Source organism: Amblyomma americanum, chromosome 3 (genome assembly GCF_052857255.1).
Source record: "Amblyomma americanum isolate KBUSLIRL-KWMA chromosome 3, ASM5285725v1, whole genome shotgun sequence".
Classification (NCBI taxonomy): Eukaryota; Metazoa; Arthropoda; class Arachnida; order Ixodida; family Ixodidae; genus Amblyomma; species Amblyomma americanum.
In genome coordinates this window covers 197230423-197247311 of record NC_135499.1, presented here as the reverse complement: position 1 = coordinate 197247311, position 16889 = coordinate 197230423, and the positions used below count along the sequence as shown (strand labels likewise).

Here is a 16889-nt window from a genome sequence, read left to right as displayed (position 1 = left end):
ACCTCACTAAGGTCGTGACAATATGTAGCATTTCTATACAAAAGCTATGTCGCAGCACAGGTACCTGACAACGGAAGGGGTTCTCGTTTGGCTTAATGGCACTCACGTATCTGCCAGCAGCGGAGCTGTTGAGCATAATATCATGAACGCAAATGACGTTGGCTACTTTCGCTCATCCTCTCGTTTTGTTTCACAGGTGTACGCTTATGTGCAAAAATTCTACATTCTTGAACTGTGTAGGCTACTGCACGCTATTCGTCTCCTGTCACAGAATGGCAGAAAACAACCACTGATAGCACTGCAGCAAAAAAAAAGTGCCCCCGAAAAAAAAAATAGAGCGCGCGTAACGAAAAATAATGTAGGGAAATGATACCTATTTATGTACCATTAGGCCGTGATGAATTGATGCACCTGTTTATACTGCAACAAAAACTGGTAATTTCTCATATTGGCAGGGTTCGGGTTCGGACGATGACGAGGAGGCAAATCTTGATTACGTGACAAGTTTATGCCTTTTCTTTCACGGCGGAGCAATTAAACACACGTTTTGATTGTGCCTCCAAGAAATTGCTTGAGCTGGCCAGAAATTGCTGTTACGTCACGTGCTCTCATACAGTGTCATTAATGGCAAAAATACACCCGGCTGATGCGGCGCGCAGGAGCCATGCACTCTTCTATTTATTTCTTACAACGACTTCTGTTACACGCCCGTTCCTGGGTTTCGTGTCGGCGTAGTAGTAGTAGTAGTATGTCATATGAGTCAGCGTAACATGTGGGTGCGTTGCCCTGATAACCACTCCGAGGGTGGTTAGCATGGAAGGAGGAGGGTATGATGACGCCTGTGGAGGAATCCGTAACCGATTGGTGGTTACCGCCGGAACCATCCGGAGGGTGGTTGCTGTGGAAGGAGGAGAGTATCGCGAGAGCGAAGGGATCCCCGGGCGCAGAATAGTTACGTAGAAGGAGAACGTTACGTGGCGGATAGTTACGTGGATGGTAAGCGCGTAGGAAGGCGCAACGGGTAAGAGGCTGCCACAGAAACTACCCGAAGGGTAATTCCCCTGAAAGAAGGAGGAGGAGGAGGAGGAGGAGGAGGAGGAGGAGGAGGAGGAGGAGGAGGAGGAGGAGGAGGAGGAGGAGGAGGAGGAGGAGGAGGAGGAGGAGGAGGAGGAGGAGGGTTACCATGGAAGGATGAGGATATGGCGAGAGTGTAGGAAGACGTAAGCGGAGAGTGGTTACTACGGGATCTAACCAAAGGGTGGTTATCGTGGAAAAAGTAAGGAGAGTACGGCGACACCGGAGGAATGTAGCACCGCCCACTCACGTTACGTGCTTCAGTACTGTTTCCAATTGCATAACGAAATGTAAGCTTTCGAGAAGCTGACGCAAGCTGAAGTATGCCCTTGACTAGATCAGGAAGGGCTTAGTCAAGGACAGACTCTAACGGCACTCTGAATACCTGCAGAGCCCATGGAAGCACGTCAAGGTCGTCCTGTTTCCCAACTCTTCCCCCTTTTTCTGCAGCGCCCCGGCCGATGTCGAAATATCTTCTAGCGGGTGATCGGGATCCCTATAGCCGCGTAGTAACTGCGCAGGTTCAGCGCAATGTACACGCCTGCAAGAGCCCCATAGACGTCCCGTGTAGGTCGGCGCGCGGAACGCGGAATTTCATTAACATTCTCGAGGAGAACGTCTTTCGGGGCAGGGCTCCCGCGGGTTTCCCCGGGGCTCGGAGGACACGGATGTGGGACGATGTTTCGGCAGGAAACGCGGGCCGGAGCGAAGGGAGGAGAGGGAGTAAAAGGCCTCCTCCTTTGGGCTTCCTTCCTCGCGCACCAAATGAGTCCCTCCCGCTGCGAAGTCCCACTGGGAGCAATGTAGCGACGCCGGTTTTACCATTAGAGCGCGGCGCGCTCTTCAATTAGCCCGGGAAAATTCGCGGCGCGGACGAAGGCCCCCTTCTTCGAGGGATGCTTTGCGCAGAGCCGAGCTCGTTCCGCGATGTCCTCGTTCTTTTACTTGCGCTGCCCCTTTCCCTCCTCCCCCCCCCCCCCCCCCCCCCCTCGTCGTCGCTGTCTTCGCTTTCTTCCTAATTCCTCTCTGATTAGGATCGCGTGTCATATATACACACACAGAGAGATGCAGACAGTGTTCGTCGCAGTTACTTCTCGCATATTGCCGAGTTAAGGAAACACTTGTTACGGCCTCATCTGCATTCATGCGAAAAGGGTGCTTTAAGAGACGGCCGCGCGAATCTCCGCACGCTCAATTTCGCTTCAAGACGACAGGGGTGCAATAAATACCGCGGCGTTAATTGTCCATTTATGAAAATCTTTTTCCTTTTCCGTCCCGCGTTGGTGCGGGGTCGCATAACCCGGTTGCCGAACACAGAGCCGAGTATCCACGCGCCAAATCGCTTGTTGAATTTCTGACCCCTGGGAGAATAAAAAGTTTCTCAAAATTATTTGGAGGGAAATGAGGCGGTGCGGTCGTTCACCCATTTCAGGAATGCCGGAAAGTGCGAGCTTCGTGCCGAAAACAAAGATTCAGATGTAAGCGTTTACGGTTTTACAGCGACAGCTGTTAATTGCCCATTCTCCGGTTTCGTGTCGTCGTCGTCGTCGTAGTAACACTAGTCGTCGGTGTAACCGGAGGGTGTGTTGCCAAACGAACCACTTGGAAGGTGGTTACAGTGAAAGGAGGATCCCTGGGAAGGAGGAGCGAGTGCGAGAGCGAAAGGATCTACAACCGCAGGGTGGTAACCCTGCATGGAGGAATGAATGGCGACACCGTAAGAACGAGTAGCCGGTGAGTGGTTACCATGGGAACCATACGGAAGGTGGCTGCCGTGGAAGGAGCAAGATGTGGTGATGGTTTGGTTTATATGTGTTTAACGTCCCAAAGTGACTCAGGCTATGAGAGACGCCGTAGTGAAGGGCTCCGGAAATTTCGACCACCTGGGGTTCTTTAACGTGCTCCGACATCGCACAGTACACGGGCCTCTGTAATTTCGCCTCCATCGAAATTCGACCCCCGCGGCCGGGATCGAACCCGCGTCTTTCGGGTGAGCAGCCGAGCGCCATAACCACTCAGCCACCGCGGCGGCGCTGCAAGATGTGGTGAGAGTTGAGGGATCGCCGACCGGAGTATGGTTGCCGTGGAAGAGCATGGTATGGCGAGAGCGTAGGAAAGCTTCACCGGCATGTGGTTCCCACGGGAACCACCCGGTGGGTAGGCACCCCGGAAAGAGGAAGAGGACGGTTGCAGTGGAAGGAGAATGGTATCGCGAGAGTATAAAAGTGCGTAACCGGAGGGTGGTTACGCCGCGAACTATCTGGAGTGGGGTTACCGTAGGAGAGGAATGTACGAATGTAGAGCGTAGGAACTATAGTGAACTAGAATACTGACCAGTATTCTAGTTCACTATAGTAGGAACGTAGCACGGGCCATCTGTGGCAGCTGCTGCGAAACGCGACGCTCAAGGAGGGGGTCATAGGTTGCGTCACACGCCTAGACCGGCGAATTGGAGGAAAGAAATAGTCGAAAACGAGTGCATGTAGAAAACTAAACAAAGCGCTCTAGATGTATACATATATGAAGTCGCTCTCATGTTCTTTACCTTAACATATCACAAAATATGATTAACTTACCGGAACCCCTTTCTGGTTAACATCCCTGTCTTTCCCTCCTCCTCTTTATCTATTTATCTATGAATAACTTAACAGCGGCCGCCGAATCTCGCGTTACACAATGGTAGCCGTCCTGTCAATTTTTTCTCAAGCCAAAGTTCCTGTAAATGCTTGGCTAATTTTCATATGACATTATTAGCAAGATTTACTGACAATACATTTTGTTTAAATCCACAGGGGCACATAATTTCATTATGTGTTTATATACGATGTGTCCTAATTTCTTTATGTGTTGACATTGGGATAGCATTAGGAGAAGTCGATGCCTTTACTGAGAGGGACGTCACTTCCGGTCTGATGGCGTCACCATCTCTACAGATAATAGAGGTGCAGCGGTCTGTTGACGTCACCTTCCTGGAGTCATTGGAAATGCTCTCTGGTGGCGTCACTTCACTTCAGCCAATGAGCGAAGTTTATGGCCGATGGCGCATTTTGGCACTTTGGGGCTTCTAGTAGCAGCGCATTTATACTAAAAAATGGAATAATAAAGTTATTTATTTTGCTGGAAATGGAGAGAATAGCGGGGCACTCGTATCTTAGAAGCCGAATCCAAGTTTTTTTACTAAACGCAAGCCCAGCCATATGCCAATGCCACATGCACTTCCTCGCATTCCTTTGTTGAAGTGCTCTTTATAAAATTAGCATCGACAGTCCCCTATTTCCTGTTTGATCAATTTTTAAACGCTCTGTGCTCTCAGGGTACGTTTTTGTAGCCGCAATATGCAAAGCGTCCGCTCACTGAAAATTAGCTCGTTACGGCTACAATGCTGACATGGAATTGAAAATGCAAAACAATCCTAAAACTAGTTTCCTGCGAGCGGCTTGTTAAATGGCAACGTGCGTCGATATTGTTCTGGCGCCTTTCACAATTAAATGTTTCGTTTGAAGTCTAAAGCACGGGGCGTGATGATTGATAGGTTAGACCACAAGTTAAAAAAAGTGTCAATACATTGTTGTCGGGAGCGCTTAAACAGCTTTTTTTTTATGTTTAACCTTAGTACTTGCGTCCTCAGACCGTCGGCTTAACCGCTAAATAAAGCAATACAACCAGTTCATATCTGCTGTGAATTGTACGGTGCAGTCCGATCATGGCACGGGCTGGTTCATCGAGGTGTCAGCGAGCAAATAAAAAACAGAAGGATGCAAAACCACGGCTGTAGTTTCAGCGCTGAGTATCTGCCTGTTATTGCGCTCAAAACGCATCGCCGACAGCCCGCACCTCACCCTTCGATCCTGTGCTGCCTACGAGCATACTTGAGATTTTTTTCTTTGTTTGTTATTAGCCGCCCATGCAAAACCAGCCCATACGTAGAATACTCACGCAAAAAATACGTACGCGCATATTCATGCTTCTAAGGAACACTCGGAGAAATGGAGAGGTAAAAATAAAGAAGCGTAAAACGCGGAAATAAAGCGAAACCGACGAGACAGATAAAAAAAGCCAATGCGACGGCGTAAATTAAAATAAAAATAACGCCAGCAAATACAAAAACAGATGGGCGGCACAATATCCGAGCGAAAGGCTACAGGCGAAGTGACTGCAGACAGGAATAGATTTTCTGCGCGCGATGCACGCCAGCGGCGATGGTAATAACAGTAATAGACGTGCCGTGGGACACACAACCGCAAACGCGCCAACCCCCCCCCCTCCCCCCCCCCCCCTTCCCCAGAACCCCGCCGCACTCTTCTCGGAAGCTCCTGCCGCGACACGCAGACACCGTTGTCCACACCGATGCCTACTTGCACACACAGACAAAAGAGACAAGAGGGAAGACCGCGCCACTGGGAGGTATCGCGACTCCGCAGCGAAAGGGCCTGGGTGTGACGCGCAACATTCGACTTCTGCAGTGCCGGGACAAGTGTGTTCGCAGGCACGCACACACAGAGAGGACCGAGTACCTACAAGCAGCGAACCACTGCTGCTGCGGCTGCCCGAGGAAGCACGCGAACGATCCTGGAAAGAAAAGACTTGACGTGCACGAAGTGTACGGAGGAAAGGGGAACGAGTCACCACGAATGTCGTGCCGCCACCGTTGCTGCAGCTGACGTCGTTTTTTTTTCTTACATTATTTATTCACTTTTCCCGATTCTTTTCATGGTGTCTATGTGCACGTGCGTTTTCTGGGCTGCCAATCGACGGATACGTCGAACGCATGGCGCAACGCGCAGCGTGTGGACAACCATGCACGCAAATTTCCAAGTTTTCGAGTTGGCGCAAGAAGAGAAAAATGCGGGAAGCGTTGAAAAGGAAGGCATGTTTCAGCGTCGCTTATGTTGTGTGAGTTGGTATGAAAGAAGCGAGTGGTTGCGTCCGGAAAGCGATTACAATCACGATAGGCTTGGTTACAGCCAAGTTATGTTGTGTTATTTGGTCACAGTGCCACTAAGGGACCTCGAACCGTGAAACACCTGAAAATAAAGCCATTAGTTGATAAGCGCAACAAAAAATTAAGAAGTGCTCTTAGCCGAATTTTCGTTGTCTCCAGCGGCACAAGTCTGGGTGAAAAAGAAAGCAAACCTTGAATCTTACGAAGTCCACACATGGTTTTGTAGAGGTGAATGGCCTGCTCTTATTGCATAATCAAGCAAACTTCATGGTGGTGGTGATGATGATGACGATCAATAACCTACTTTCATCATGTTAGTTTCAGAGTATAGGCCCATTAAAAAATTTCAAAAACACTGATCTAAAGTAAACCAACTTCAAGAAGTCAGGTACTGCTTTCAAGAACCTGAATAGATGTCAATTAATTGTAGCGACAGTTTCATTGGCGCTGTTAACATTTTATTTTTGTCTTTACTGACCACCCACTCAGAAGCGTAGTACTTTTCTACTGCATTATGTTCACTTTGCTTTCAGGAAGGAATAGCAGAACAGAGGGAAGAATACAAATATTTTTATCAAAAAAGAAAACAGGAATACCTAATTCTAACATGTGTTAACAATGCGATACAGTTCGAAGATGTTGATACATTTGCCAGAAGTGACTCGTGGGGCTTTCCCATCATCCAATGGGCATTTTCTAGTTTGGTGACATCATGTCTCTCCAGCCAATGAAATTTATGCGCTTTGGTGACGTCATTGATGACTGAGAACACGAGACGGTTGAGTTGGACGCGGAGAGCGCGGGAGGCAAGATACACGAGAAGCACAGCACAAAAGGGCTTCAGGCGTACGCAGTGCGCGAGCGCGCCGGTCGCGGCCAACGCATTCAGCAAAAACAGCACTGCCAAACAAAACAGCCACCAGAGGCAGTGACGTCACTGATTGCGTCATTTTCCGCCAGCCAATCGGAATTTTTATGTACAACAATTGACAGCGCCAGATTTTTACTCCGGTCAGGGTTCTATGCTGTCACATAGTAAAGGCAGAAAACTAGCCCATCCCAGAACACTTACACCATAGAGTAGAGATGAGCAACTCACCAGACGGTTCGCCTTTCAGTGCGCGCTCGAAGTTATGTAAAGCCAGTAGTGATGAAGAAGAAGAACGCTCTTTAACTCGTGCTCTAAAACCGCGAAGAAGAAAGCGATGCAGGTAGCGCCCGAGATCGGACGGCCATGGCAGTGCAGCCAATCTTGCTGAGCCGAAATGCGAAGAACCAACTAACGCTGATGGGTGTTGATCATGTCAGCACGTTCCACCAAGTAAGTAGATTACTCGCGTTGTCGTCGTCCCAGCCAAACTCATTTCGATACTTACTACACTGGTCTGTTTGAAGCGTAGGCTAGGATAGAGTAGGGTGTATTAACGTCTGCGGGAATTTCTTGGTTACATAAGCCCAAAGCTGTTAGCTTCCCTATTAGATTCCCTATAGCTTCTCAGCTTCCTCAGCAGGACAACTGAAACGGCATTTTACTGCGAGTTTAAAGTATAGCACACTGTGATTGATCAGCCGCAGTGTGCTTTAAGGACGTCATCACCACGGTGATGGTCATCTACCAAAAATATTTCTGAAATTCAACCCTGCCGCTTCGCTTTATTTTATCAAAACTGCAATCGATAAGTGGACGCCGCGTACTTGTTTATCTTGATGTTTTTTGTGTTGTAAACAAAGTTTACTTGATAAATGCACTGAAGTAGAATATAAAACTGTGCTATTCGGTTACAATTGATTGCAAACGGAAAAGCCCGAAACAGCAAAGGAAGACACGCAGACATGCGCCGTCTCTGTGTGTCCCTCGTTTGTCGTTAGTCTTATTTTCGCGCTGTTCCATCCACAATGACAATATACTTCATAAAACTTACGATTTTGCAGCAGAAAGCGCCTATCCGGATGTCCTTAAACGATGCATTATTTTTTCCTTCCGATTTATTTTATATGCATCTCCGTGTGGAAACTAACAGCTAAGTTGCTATAAACAATTCTTAATCTCTTAGGTGCCTAACAAACAGAAAAGAATAAAGCTCAAGAACACATATCCGCACATTGACACTGAGGCCAGCAGGTTGTATTCTAACTGCGGCTCACTTGCCGAGTTGCTTCCTTGAGATTTGTTCCAATAAGCTCTTTTGACACGTTCCACACACCATTTTTTCTTGACACGTTCCACACACCATTTTTGCTCCTTGATACTCTTTTTATATGTACATAGCGGGAATAAAAAGAACATTCCGGGACGGTTTGGTACCTAGAGCTATGCGTGCAGTAATATCGCCTGAAATATAATGTTCCGATGGATACGTCGGTGTTCACCCGATGCCAGCTGTGCGGCAGCCACTTCTCGGAGATCACCAGCCAAGGCCCCCGACCCGCGTGGTGGGTGCGCGTGGTGGCGCTGGGCGCTCTGGCCGCGACCATGGCGGCAGCCATCGTGGCGCTGGTGCTGGTGCCGCCTCCGCGGGCACGGGAGGAAGACCGCTGGCTGGTCCGGATGCACGCGGCGCCTCTGAGCGCCCTGGAGGAGAACCACTTCGGGCGCGTGTCGCGCTCGCTCAACCGCATGGCAGACCCGTGCCACGACTTTCACGCGTACGTGTGCGCAAACTGGGAGCCGCCGAGAGACGTGTTCGCCGCGCCCTGGAAGGTACGAGAAGACGCTAACGAGAACGTTTCGGCCTGAAACTGAACTGATGAAAATGAAAGAAAAATTACCTATACAAATAATCTGATGGTGTGTAAAAAGAGGCACGAACATCTTTCCTGCGTCAGATTTATTCGTGACAAGAGAGACTTAGCAGCAAGGGAAAGCAGTAACAACTTAAGGAGCCAGAGAACTGATCGGATTAATGACTTTAGATGGGATACAAGTACCAGATGTGGCGAAGGCCAGCATCAGCCGGTGAGCAAAAAAATTGTTGTGTGGCATTATACTAAGCATGGTTGCTGGCGTGCCGTTGACGAAACCGGCAATTATCAACAAGATTATAATCTGCACGGTGTCGTGGTTTTAGTAATTATTATTATTTAGGACGCTAAATGTGCCACACGGCATAAAACGTGATCTCATTAACGAACGTTATAATAGGTTACAGAAGGGCATGAAGTCCGGTTATGTATAAAAAGCCACATAATCTTCGGGCGTAAAAGTTTTTTTTTAGCCAGAAGTGGAAATCGGAGTCATTGTTTGAGGACAGGCCTGCCTCTTGAAGAACGTGAGCGCGCACCAGAGAAGTTCATGGGCATGGCCATGGTTATAGTACTGGCGGAGATGAATATCGTAATTACCACTTCTTGCACGAAGATAATGTCTATCAACATACCTCTGTGTCGACACGCCTGCTCTACGTGCCAATCACATTCTTTACCACAACTGAGCGGGAATTACTCCTACCTAGTCTTTCAAGGTGCCCTTTCCGGAGCTTCTTGCTGAAAATCTATCCCGACGATATTACGCATCACACCTCGGCCGTTAGAAAAGTTGAGGGGTTTCTCAGCTCTCACAGTCTCCTCTAGCTCTACCCAACGCTCCCTTTTCCTCACCTATGTGTTCGAGTCAAACATATCAAATAAAATTGGAGGGGACACTTTAGCTCGCCTTAACGATATGACGCGATAGCGTTCATGAGTTAACCCTCATGTATGCGGGAAAGGTCATTTTCAAATTTACATTCATATGTCCCTGGGAGCTCTCACGGCACTTCTTTGGCAATGGTTCAGTAGTTAAGTGAAGCGCCACTGCACTGCGATGGCAGGTGCTGCCACCGGTGGGGCTTGTGAGACCCAGGTTGCTCTTCCCTAGCAGCCTCTCGCAGCCAATCATTAATTTAACTGCCACCTTCCACGGTGGTCAGTTTGCTCACTATTCGGTGGGCGTGTTGTGATGACGCCATAAGGTCACGTGACCTATGTGGTCCACCTAGGTTGCTTCTCCGGGGGTGGCTGTGTGAGCCACCTTACGCCACCGATTTTTCGCTCACAACGCGGACGCCGTATTTTCTGGGCAACGAGGCCTTTACTGCTATCGCGTTCAAACTCGCGTCGAGAAAGTCGCTTCGCGTTCGTTAATAGCCACAGTAGTGAGTTGAGCGTGCACCGACCGCCGCTTCGACGCTCCAGGGGCCCCACTTGCCCGCCTGGGAGTGGACGAACGCGGCCAACGGCGGTGGCTCTACCAGCGTGCGGCGCGTGTCCGCGGCGCTGACCAAATGCTGGCGCGTGTTCGCCGACCGCCACGAGACGCAGGCCGAGCTTAAGCGGGCGCTGCGCTCGCTCGGCGTGCCGCTCAAGCCGCGCCGCTGGGAGGTGCTCGACCGGCCGCTGGACGTGCTCGTGAGGCTCAGCCTGCGCGCCGGGCTGCCCGTCACGCTTCTCGCCGAGCCCTCGGCCGACCTTCGCGCTCCCGGGCAGATGATCCTGCTTCTGGCCAGAGGGAGCATCTACCAGAAGTGGGCAGAGGCCCGCATCACGGTGCGTGTCTAGGCTGCGTGTGCTGCCTACAGGCAGCCTAGCGCAGGCTGGTGTCTATAAACGCCAGGCTATGTGCCTTGCGTCAGGCGCTGCTAGAAGCGATGCCACAGGCTACTCAGCAGGATACTGGCTACTAGGTTCAGCTATACACGAGCACGGACGCATTCATAACGTAGTTCCCTGCGATCATTTGGCTTTTTTTACACATATGTTGTGCATAGCATATAATGTGACACTGGCTAACAGAATCGGCCAGAATAGAGGTACATAAAATAAGAGGTTTGATTTCTCTATTTTGAATTAACGGCGAGAGTACTTAATGCATAAAGCGGCATCCAGGGAAAAATATTGCTGAAAACCAGCAGCAAGACCAGACCGATGATAGCGCGGCCATGGCTGAATGATCGATAAATAGGGCTACATGGTGATCAGTTTCCATACTCGTGGAGCTGCGAGGCAGGTAGGAAGGTGAGGAATGCCCTGGACGACGACAGAACGGCGCTAGGCAGCTTGGTATTTTTGGTCGCTTTTATAAAATGTCAAGCGGTAAGACATCTTATGTGTGCTCGTTATTTCTTTCACTTCATTTCACCCGTTCGATCTCCAATTGCTCGAGAACCAGGCATTTACGTGGAAACCTCTGTGTGCCCCATGGCACGCCGTAAAGCTTTGACATCTACCGCCGCGTCGGGCCACAGGATGACCGCAACACCCTGCACGCCTCGGCCGAGCTCATCGGTGGGGCCCGTTTCGCCCGTGACGTGGTCGGCGTCGAGTCGGTCGTGTCCCAATGGGCCGACGCGTACACCTCCGAGCCCGGCCCTGACCCGGAGTACCTCTCGGTGCGCTCCCTGGCACACCGCACGCCGGGAATCAGCGCCAACGAGTGGCTGCGCGCCATCAACCAGAGCCCGCCGGTGTCGCTGGGCGCCGCCGATGACGTGTACGTGCTCGACCACCGCGGAGTGGAGCTGACGCATCGCCTGGACGCCGAGTTCGGCAACCGGCGTCGCGAGGTCCTGCGCTGGATCGCCGCCGTCATCTTCCACTACCTGGCGCCAGCCACCTCGTTCAACCTGATGCTGCGCTTCGGCCGCCCGCCGCAGCGCAGCTGCTACGAGTACGCGCTCTCCCTGGCGCCCTACGCGCTCGTGACACAAGCGGCGCAACGCCGCCTGTGGCGAGAAGAGGAGCGCGCGGCCCGGGTCATCTACGAGCGCGTGCGCGGCGCCGTGAAGCGCTCGCTGGCAGATTGGATGGCGACGCCTGTCGCTCGCCAAGAAGCGGCGAGTCGCGTCGACGCCCTGAGCGCGGTGCTCGGCGTTCCGGAGCACCTGAGAACGGCGGCCGGCCTGGATGCCGAGTACGATTACCTCGAGGGCTTCCATGGAGTCTTCATTAGGGATCTGCTCAGGTACACGTAGCGCCTAGTTTACATGCGAAAAGCTTCACTGCGCTACGTAAACCAGCCGTCGCGTAGTCCGGAGAACGACCTTGAACGACCTTCAGCCCAACCACGTTAGCCGTGTACGACCGTATGTGATAACGTCATGGTGTCGTACCCTTGACCCCTGACCTTGACTCATGACCTTTAGTTGATCTTTGAGACTGGGTGATCTTTGGGTTGACCTTTGACTTTTGACCTTAAGAACTGCCGGTGAGGTCATGTGAAGCCACGTGATGACATCCGATGGGGGTGTCGTAAGACCATGTGACACCACGTCATAGCCAGGTGGTCGTGTGGGTACATCGGGAACGGCTGTCGCGAGCGTGTAGCGGAGCTGCCATGGACGAGCCGCAGACGCTTAGCAAGCGTACTTGCTTTTCGCTGAATACCAGGGTTAGCCATATTAAGCCACTGCCATTTTTTTTATGGTTTGCGTGTGTTAGGATGTAAGGATCGAAACAAGAAAATTTGAGGTCGTAGCCCCTTATACAGAAAGTGAAAACAAGAATGACAATGAAATGGCAATTGAAATGCGGGACTTCCGCCACGGATGGCATCAGCCACGGATGGCACTGAACTAGTAGATAGATGCTATGGGACGAATCAGGGCGGTCTACTATCGCTTGCGAGCTGAAGAGCATCGTCATTAAGTTAGAGACTAAAACAGTGTCAAATTTTTTAGACTGAATGCAGGGCTACTTTTGCTTTTGAAATAGTGAAATGCCTAGTTTTCAAAAACGGTGGCAGCCATTTCACACATTCAGCACATAACTTCATGATGAGGGCAAAAATAACTATTTATCTTCGCATTATTTTTAAGTGCATTCCGCCAGTTGTTTGGTTGCGAGGACTGCTCTACTAGAAGCAGCAAAATACTTCGTCAAGCTGACATGACAAATCCCGCTTACTGTCCGCGCTCAGGTCTTTGCGAGCCAAGGCGAAACGGGCGGCTCAGCTCTTCAACGCCAGTCTTTCGGCGGCCGTACCAAACCTGCGCACCGCAATGTACTCGGGAGCGCCGCCCCCCAGCATCGGCGACGAACCGTTCTTCGTGCCCTACTACCACGTGATTGTGGTTCCGCCGCGGTTCCTGGCACCGCCCTTCGTTTTGGTCAACTCGAGCGCCGCCTCGTACGGAGGCTTCGGCCACGTGGTTGGCGCCACCATGCTCGAGGCGTTCGATTCGCGCGGGCTGCTGCTCAGCTACCAGGGGATACGAGCCGAATGGCTCGACTCCACAACCAGGGAGAAGTGGGCCAGCAAGCGGAGGTGCCTGCTCAAGAGGTGCGTGGCCTGCAGCGAGCTTCACAGTTCCACCTCTGCGAGACTCGCCGCACCATGTAGCTCTGAGAGGACGCGAGGGTCAAACGTGAATGCCGCGTGACGTTGCGATATTTCTCGTTCTATTGTTGTGTCCCCCTGGTGGTAGCGCAGTAAGGACGGTGGAGAGCGCTCTCTAAACCGGTTTGCAAAGGTCCACAGAGGAGGAGTTTCGACCTCTGCATGTTCACGATGGAAACGTGACCACCACGTTTTCCAAGATTTAGCGCTTTCCCAAATGTTCGCTGCTCAGTTCTTACGTCGGGAAGAGCGCGAAAGCATCTGGGGACATCAGCTTTGCATCGCCAAGCAGCACAGGAGAGTTTTCAATGGGCAAAAAGGGACCATTTGGATGCTGTACCGAAAAGTTTTTAACTCTACGTTTAACTCTAGGTTTAATTATGCACTTGATCTTGTGCGGCTTCGGCGAATTTTAATCTCGCTGCCACTGTACATAAAAATGAATATGTACCGATTACATAGGATAAATATGACGTTAACACAGACACCTTGAGTAATTTCATTAATTCATCGCGCTTACCAGCAATGTGTAACGTTGCTACGTGGCAGCTCTAAAGGTGGCCTTTTTTTTCGTCCGTGATTGTAGACGATTTGTCTCGATGGAGCAGCGTTTTCCTTTCTTTAAAAAATTAAATCGAATAAGTTACTGGTTTGTTAACGAATTCCTTTCTTTGTGTCCTTGCACGCATTCCGGGCAGCACCTGGCGAGATGCCCTCACCCACATTTTTCGTTCCCCTTTCCTAGCCCAGTATGATGGGAAAAGCAGTTACAGCTCATTTGCCTTACTTGGCCGAATGCAGAGTCTGTGCGCGAGCACATCGTGTTTCATTTCGCTTTTGGTTCGAGGCTACGGTTTTAAGGTCAGGCTTCAGGCAAAGATCGGCGATTTTGGAACCGCTTAACGCACCTTACGAGGGCAGTGCGATAGCTGCGTGTTCTGGATTCATTGCGCACGGATGAAAGGTGGTGATGACGACGACATGCAATGCATAGCGCGAGAGTGGCAGTTAAACACGAGGGGTGAACGGTTGCGGAGACAGCATGATGCTCTCTTGCAGCTAGGCAGCAAAGCTGATCTGTTCGTGCTGCCGCGGGTTCGAAACCCTGGCGCGATGCAGCCGCGGCCATATTTATTTATTTCTGCGGGTCTACCCGGTTTCAGACAAAGAGGCAACGTGCTTTGTCTAGATTAGAATCCTTAGCTCCAGCGTACTAGAAACTATCTGACCAGTCTGCGCTGAAAGGGGGAGCGGCGGCAGTAAGCCGTGGAAACCAAAACCCATCTATGAAGCAGAGGGAACTAAAGAAAAACAAGAGAAGTAAAGCCTCGAGCGTTTCAATAATATTGAACCTCAAACTAGAGGTCACTTGCTCTCTGTGACAAGGCTTATGTAGCTTGCGAACGTACAAGGATACATTCATTGCCATCGTTTTGACGTGTGTTTTAATGCGTCGCTGCAGCTAAAGCCGTCGGCACTGGGGAGCGAACTAAACACATAAAGCGGAATGGGATCCTTACAATTTTCGCTGCTCGCGTCCATTCGCTGTTCACTATCACTGCACGTATATGTATGCCTTGCTACATAAGGCGAAACACGCCTTACTATCCAGACACCGAATGCACCACTGACATCTTAGGGATTCGATATTTTTGGTGGCACCTGTGTATCTTACAAGACATGTGTCATTTCTGTCATTGAGGAGACAACGTCCTGTTTACAGCATGCGTCTCTCTCCCCATATTTCGCGACAATTTCGAAGGTACGCCACAGGCACGGCGCCGTTCGACGACGACTACAGCCGCAGGACGTTGGACGAGAACTACGCCGACGTGGCCGGCTACGAGGCGGCGCTGCGAGCACTAAGGAGTGACCCCGGCTACATGCCGCACGAGGCGTCACCCGTGGCAGAGCTGAACAACGAACAGCTCTTCTACGTGAGCCTCTGCTACAAGTGGTGCAGCCAGGGCCGTCCTCCGCTCCAGCCCAGCGCCAACGACACGGCGCGAACGCGAGCCGACCACAAGTGCAACATCGCGCTGCCCACTGTGGCCGGGTTCGCCGATGCCTTCGGTTGCACGCCTCGCTTTGGAGACGCCTGTGACGTCCTCTAAGGCACGGCGTGCGTTCTGTAGCCCCTCCATTGGCGCGCTGTGGCACGTCGTGATCCGCGTGTTGTTTTGTTTTGTGTATAAGAGGTATTAAACAAGGTTTTGTTCAGCTGTCGAAGGTGTTAAAACGTTCGCTGTGATTCCTCCTTAATCTCCCTATCAAAATATCTCTGAAGTCACAGATCGATACTATGTCCCTAAACGCCACCATCGCCGTCCTTACTGGATAAACGATGGTGAGGCAAAAACAGATTCACAAGTCATTCCTGTAAAGCGTGCTCCGCCTCAATTGTACTCTTTATGCAGCAGAACACACTTTACAGTTCCAGGAACTGCGGTCTGTGGTCACATTTCGCCGTAATTACGCGACCATTTTTTTTTCCGAAGAAAGTGCGTACAGGTACCAACATATATGCAGCAAAACCTGCGAGGCGACCATCAAAGATCCCAAGAGCCTTTAAGAGTAAATAAATGATGATGATGATGATGATGATGAAAATTTCTAGTCGCTGGCTTAACCCTGCCGTACTACGATTCGCTGATAAACAAAGCAGTCAAGCGTACAGCTACCACTGAAACCCGGAGGACGTTGAGATGTTGGCGCAGACCAAGCGCGCAAAGCCGAACAGGCTGGTGCTGAATTGATCCTCGAACTCTCGACAAAAACCATCGCGTTACACCACACCCCTGCGTCCAGCTGCTTTGGCTGCACAGGCGCACATTGGTTATACTGGCACCATTGTCTCATCATCTGAGCATTGTGACCTCTCATGTTAGGATCTTCTCGCCGTTGAAAATTTCGTCCCTCTTTGTGGGTGCGCGAATCCAGATATACACCAAAACGTCGCCTTCCATCATGTTCGGGGCGATGCTGGCGAAGTTCTTCCGGGTACTACCTCGAGTGACCAATCTTGTGAACGATGGCAGCGAGGAATTGAACGACGGCGTGCTTAAGAGCCACAAAGCATGGCGCAAGCAGCAACGCAAAAGCTGACGCACTGGGCCAAGAACCACGCGAAAACACTGGCCGCACTCAATGACGTCACCATGTGCATGGCTTCGCTTTTCCCAGTAGACAACAAGGTTGCTCTTGACGAGCCACTAACTGCTCAATCCGAGAAAAATGAGATAGAGAACGCAGCGATATGGAAACGTGGCCTTGAAAATTGAAGCAGGTGAGCAGTGAGGTGGCATGCGTGGCGTGCAATTCAAGTAGCCTGGTGCACCAAGCCACCAGAAGCCCGTGAAAAAGAGTGGTGCTAGCATATCGGCGGCGGCAAGAAGAGGGCGTCATCTCTGGAGGGGACGCTATGGAGGGGCTGCGATGCGAGCCCCACCACCATAAACAAACTTGATTATGTGCAAAGTTTGCTTTCAAAACAGTTATGCGTCTGCTGCAGTTTAGCATTCTCGAAGGCATGGACTTGTGTTCAAATGCCCTCATCCATGC

General features: G+C 50.8%; 2 protein-coding genes across 2 annotated transcripts in view; both read left to right on the top strand.

Moving 5' to 3' along the window:
• LOC144125813 (uncharacterized) overlaps positions 1–16889 on the top strand; it is a 253660-nt gene that overhangs the window by 147122 nt on the left and 89649 nt on the right. The window lies entirely within an intron of this gene.
• LOC144122833 (endothelin-converting enzyme 1-like) lies at positions 7150–15521 on the top strand. The gene is made up of 6 exons (XM_077655827.1): positions 7150–7337; positions 8397–8717; positions 10190–10540; positions 11239–11954; positions 12909–13271; positions 15091–15521. Exons 1-6 carry the CDS (start codon positions 7251–7253, stop codon positions 15440–15442), a joined length of 2190 nt encoding a protein of 729 aa, XP_077511953.1. The 5' UTR covers positions 7150–7250; the 3' UTR covers positions 15443–15521.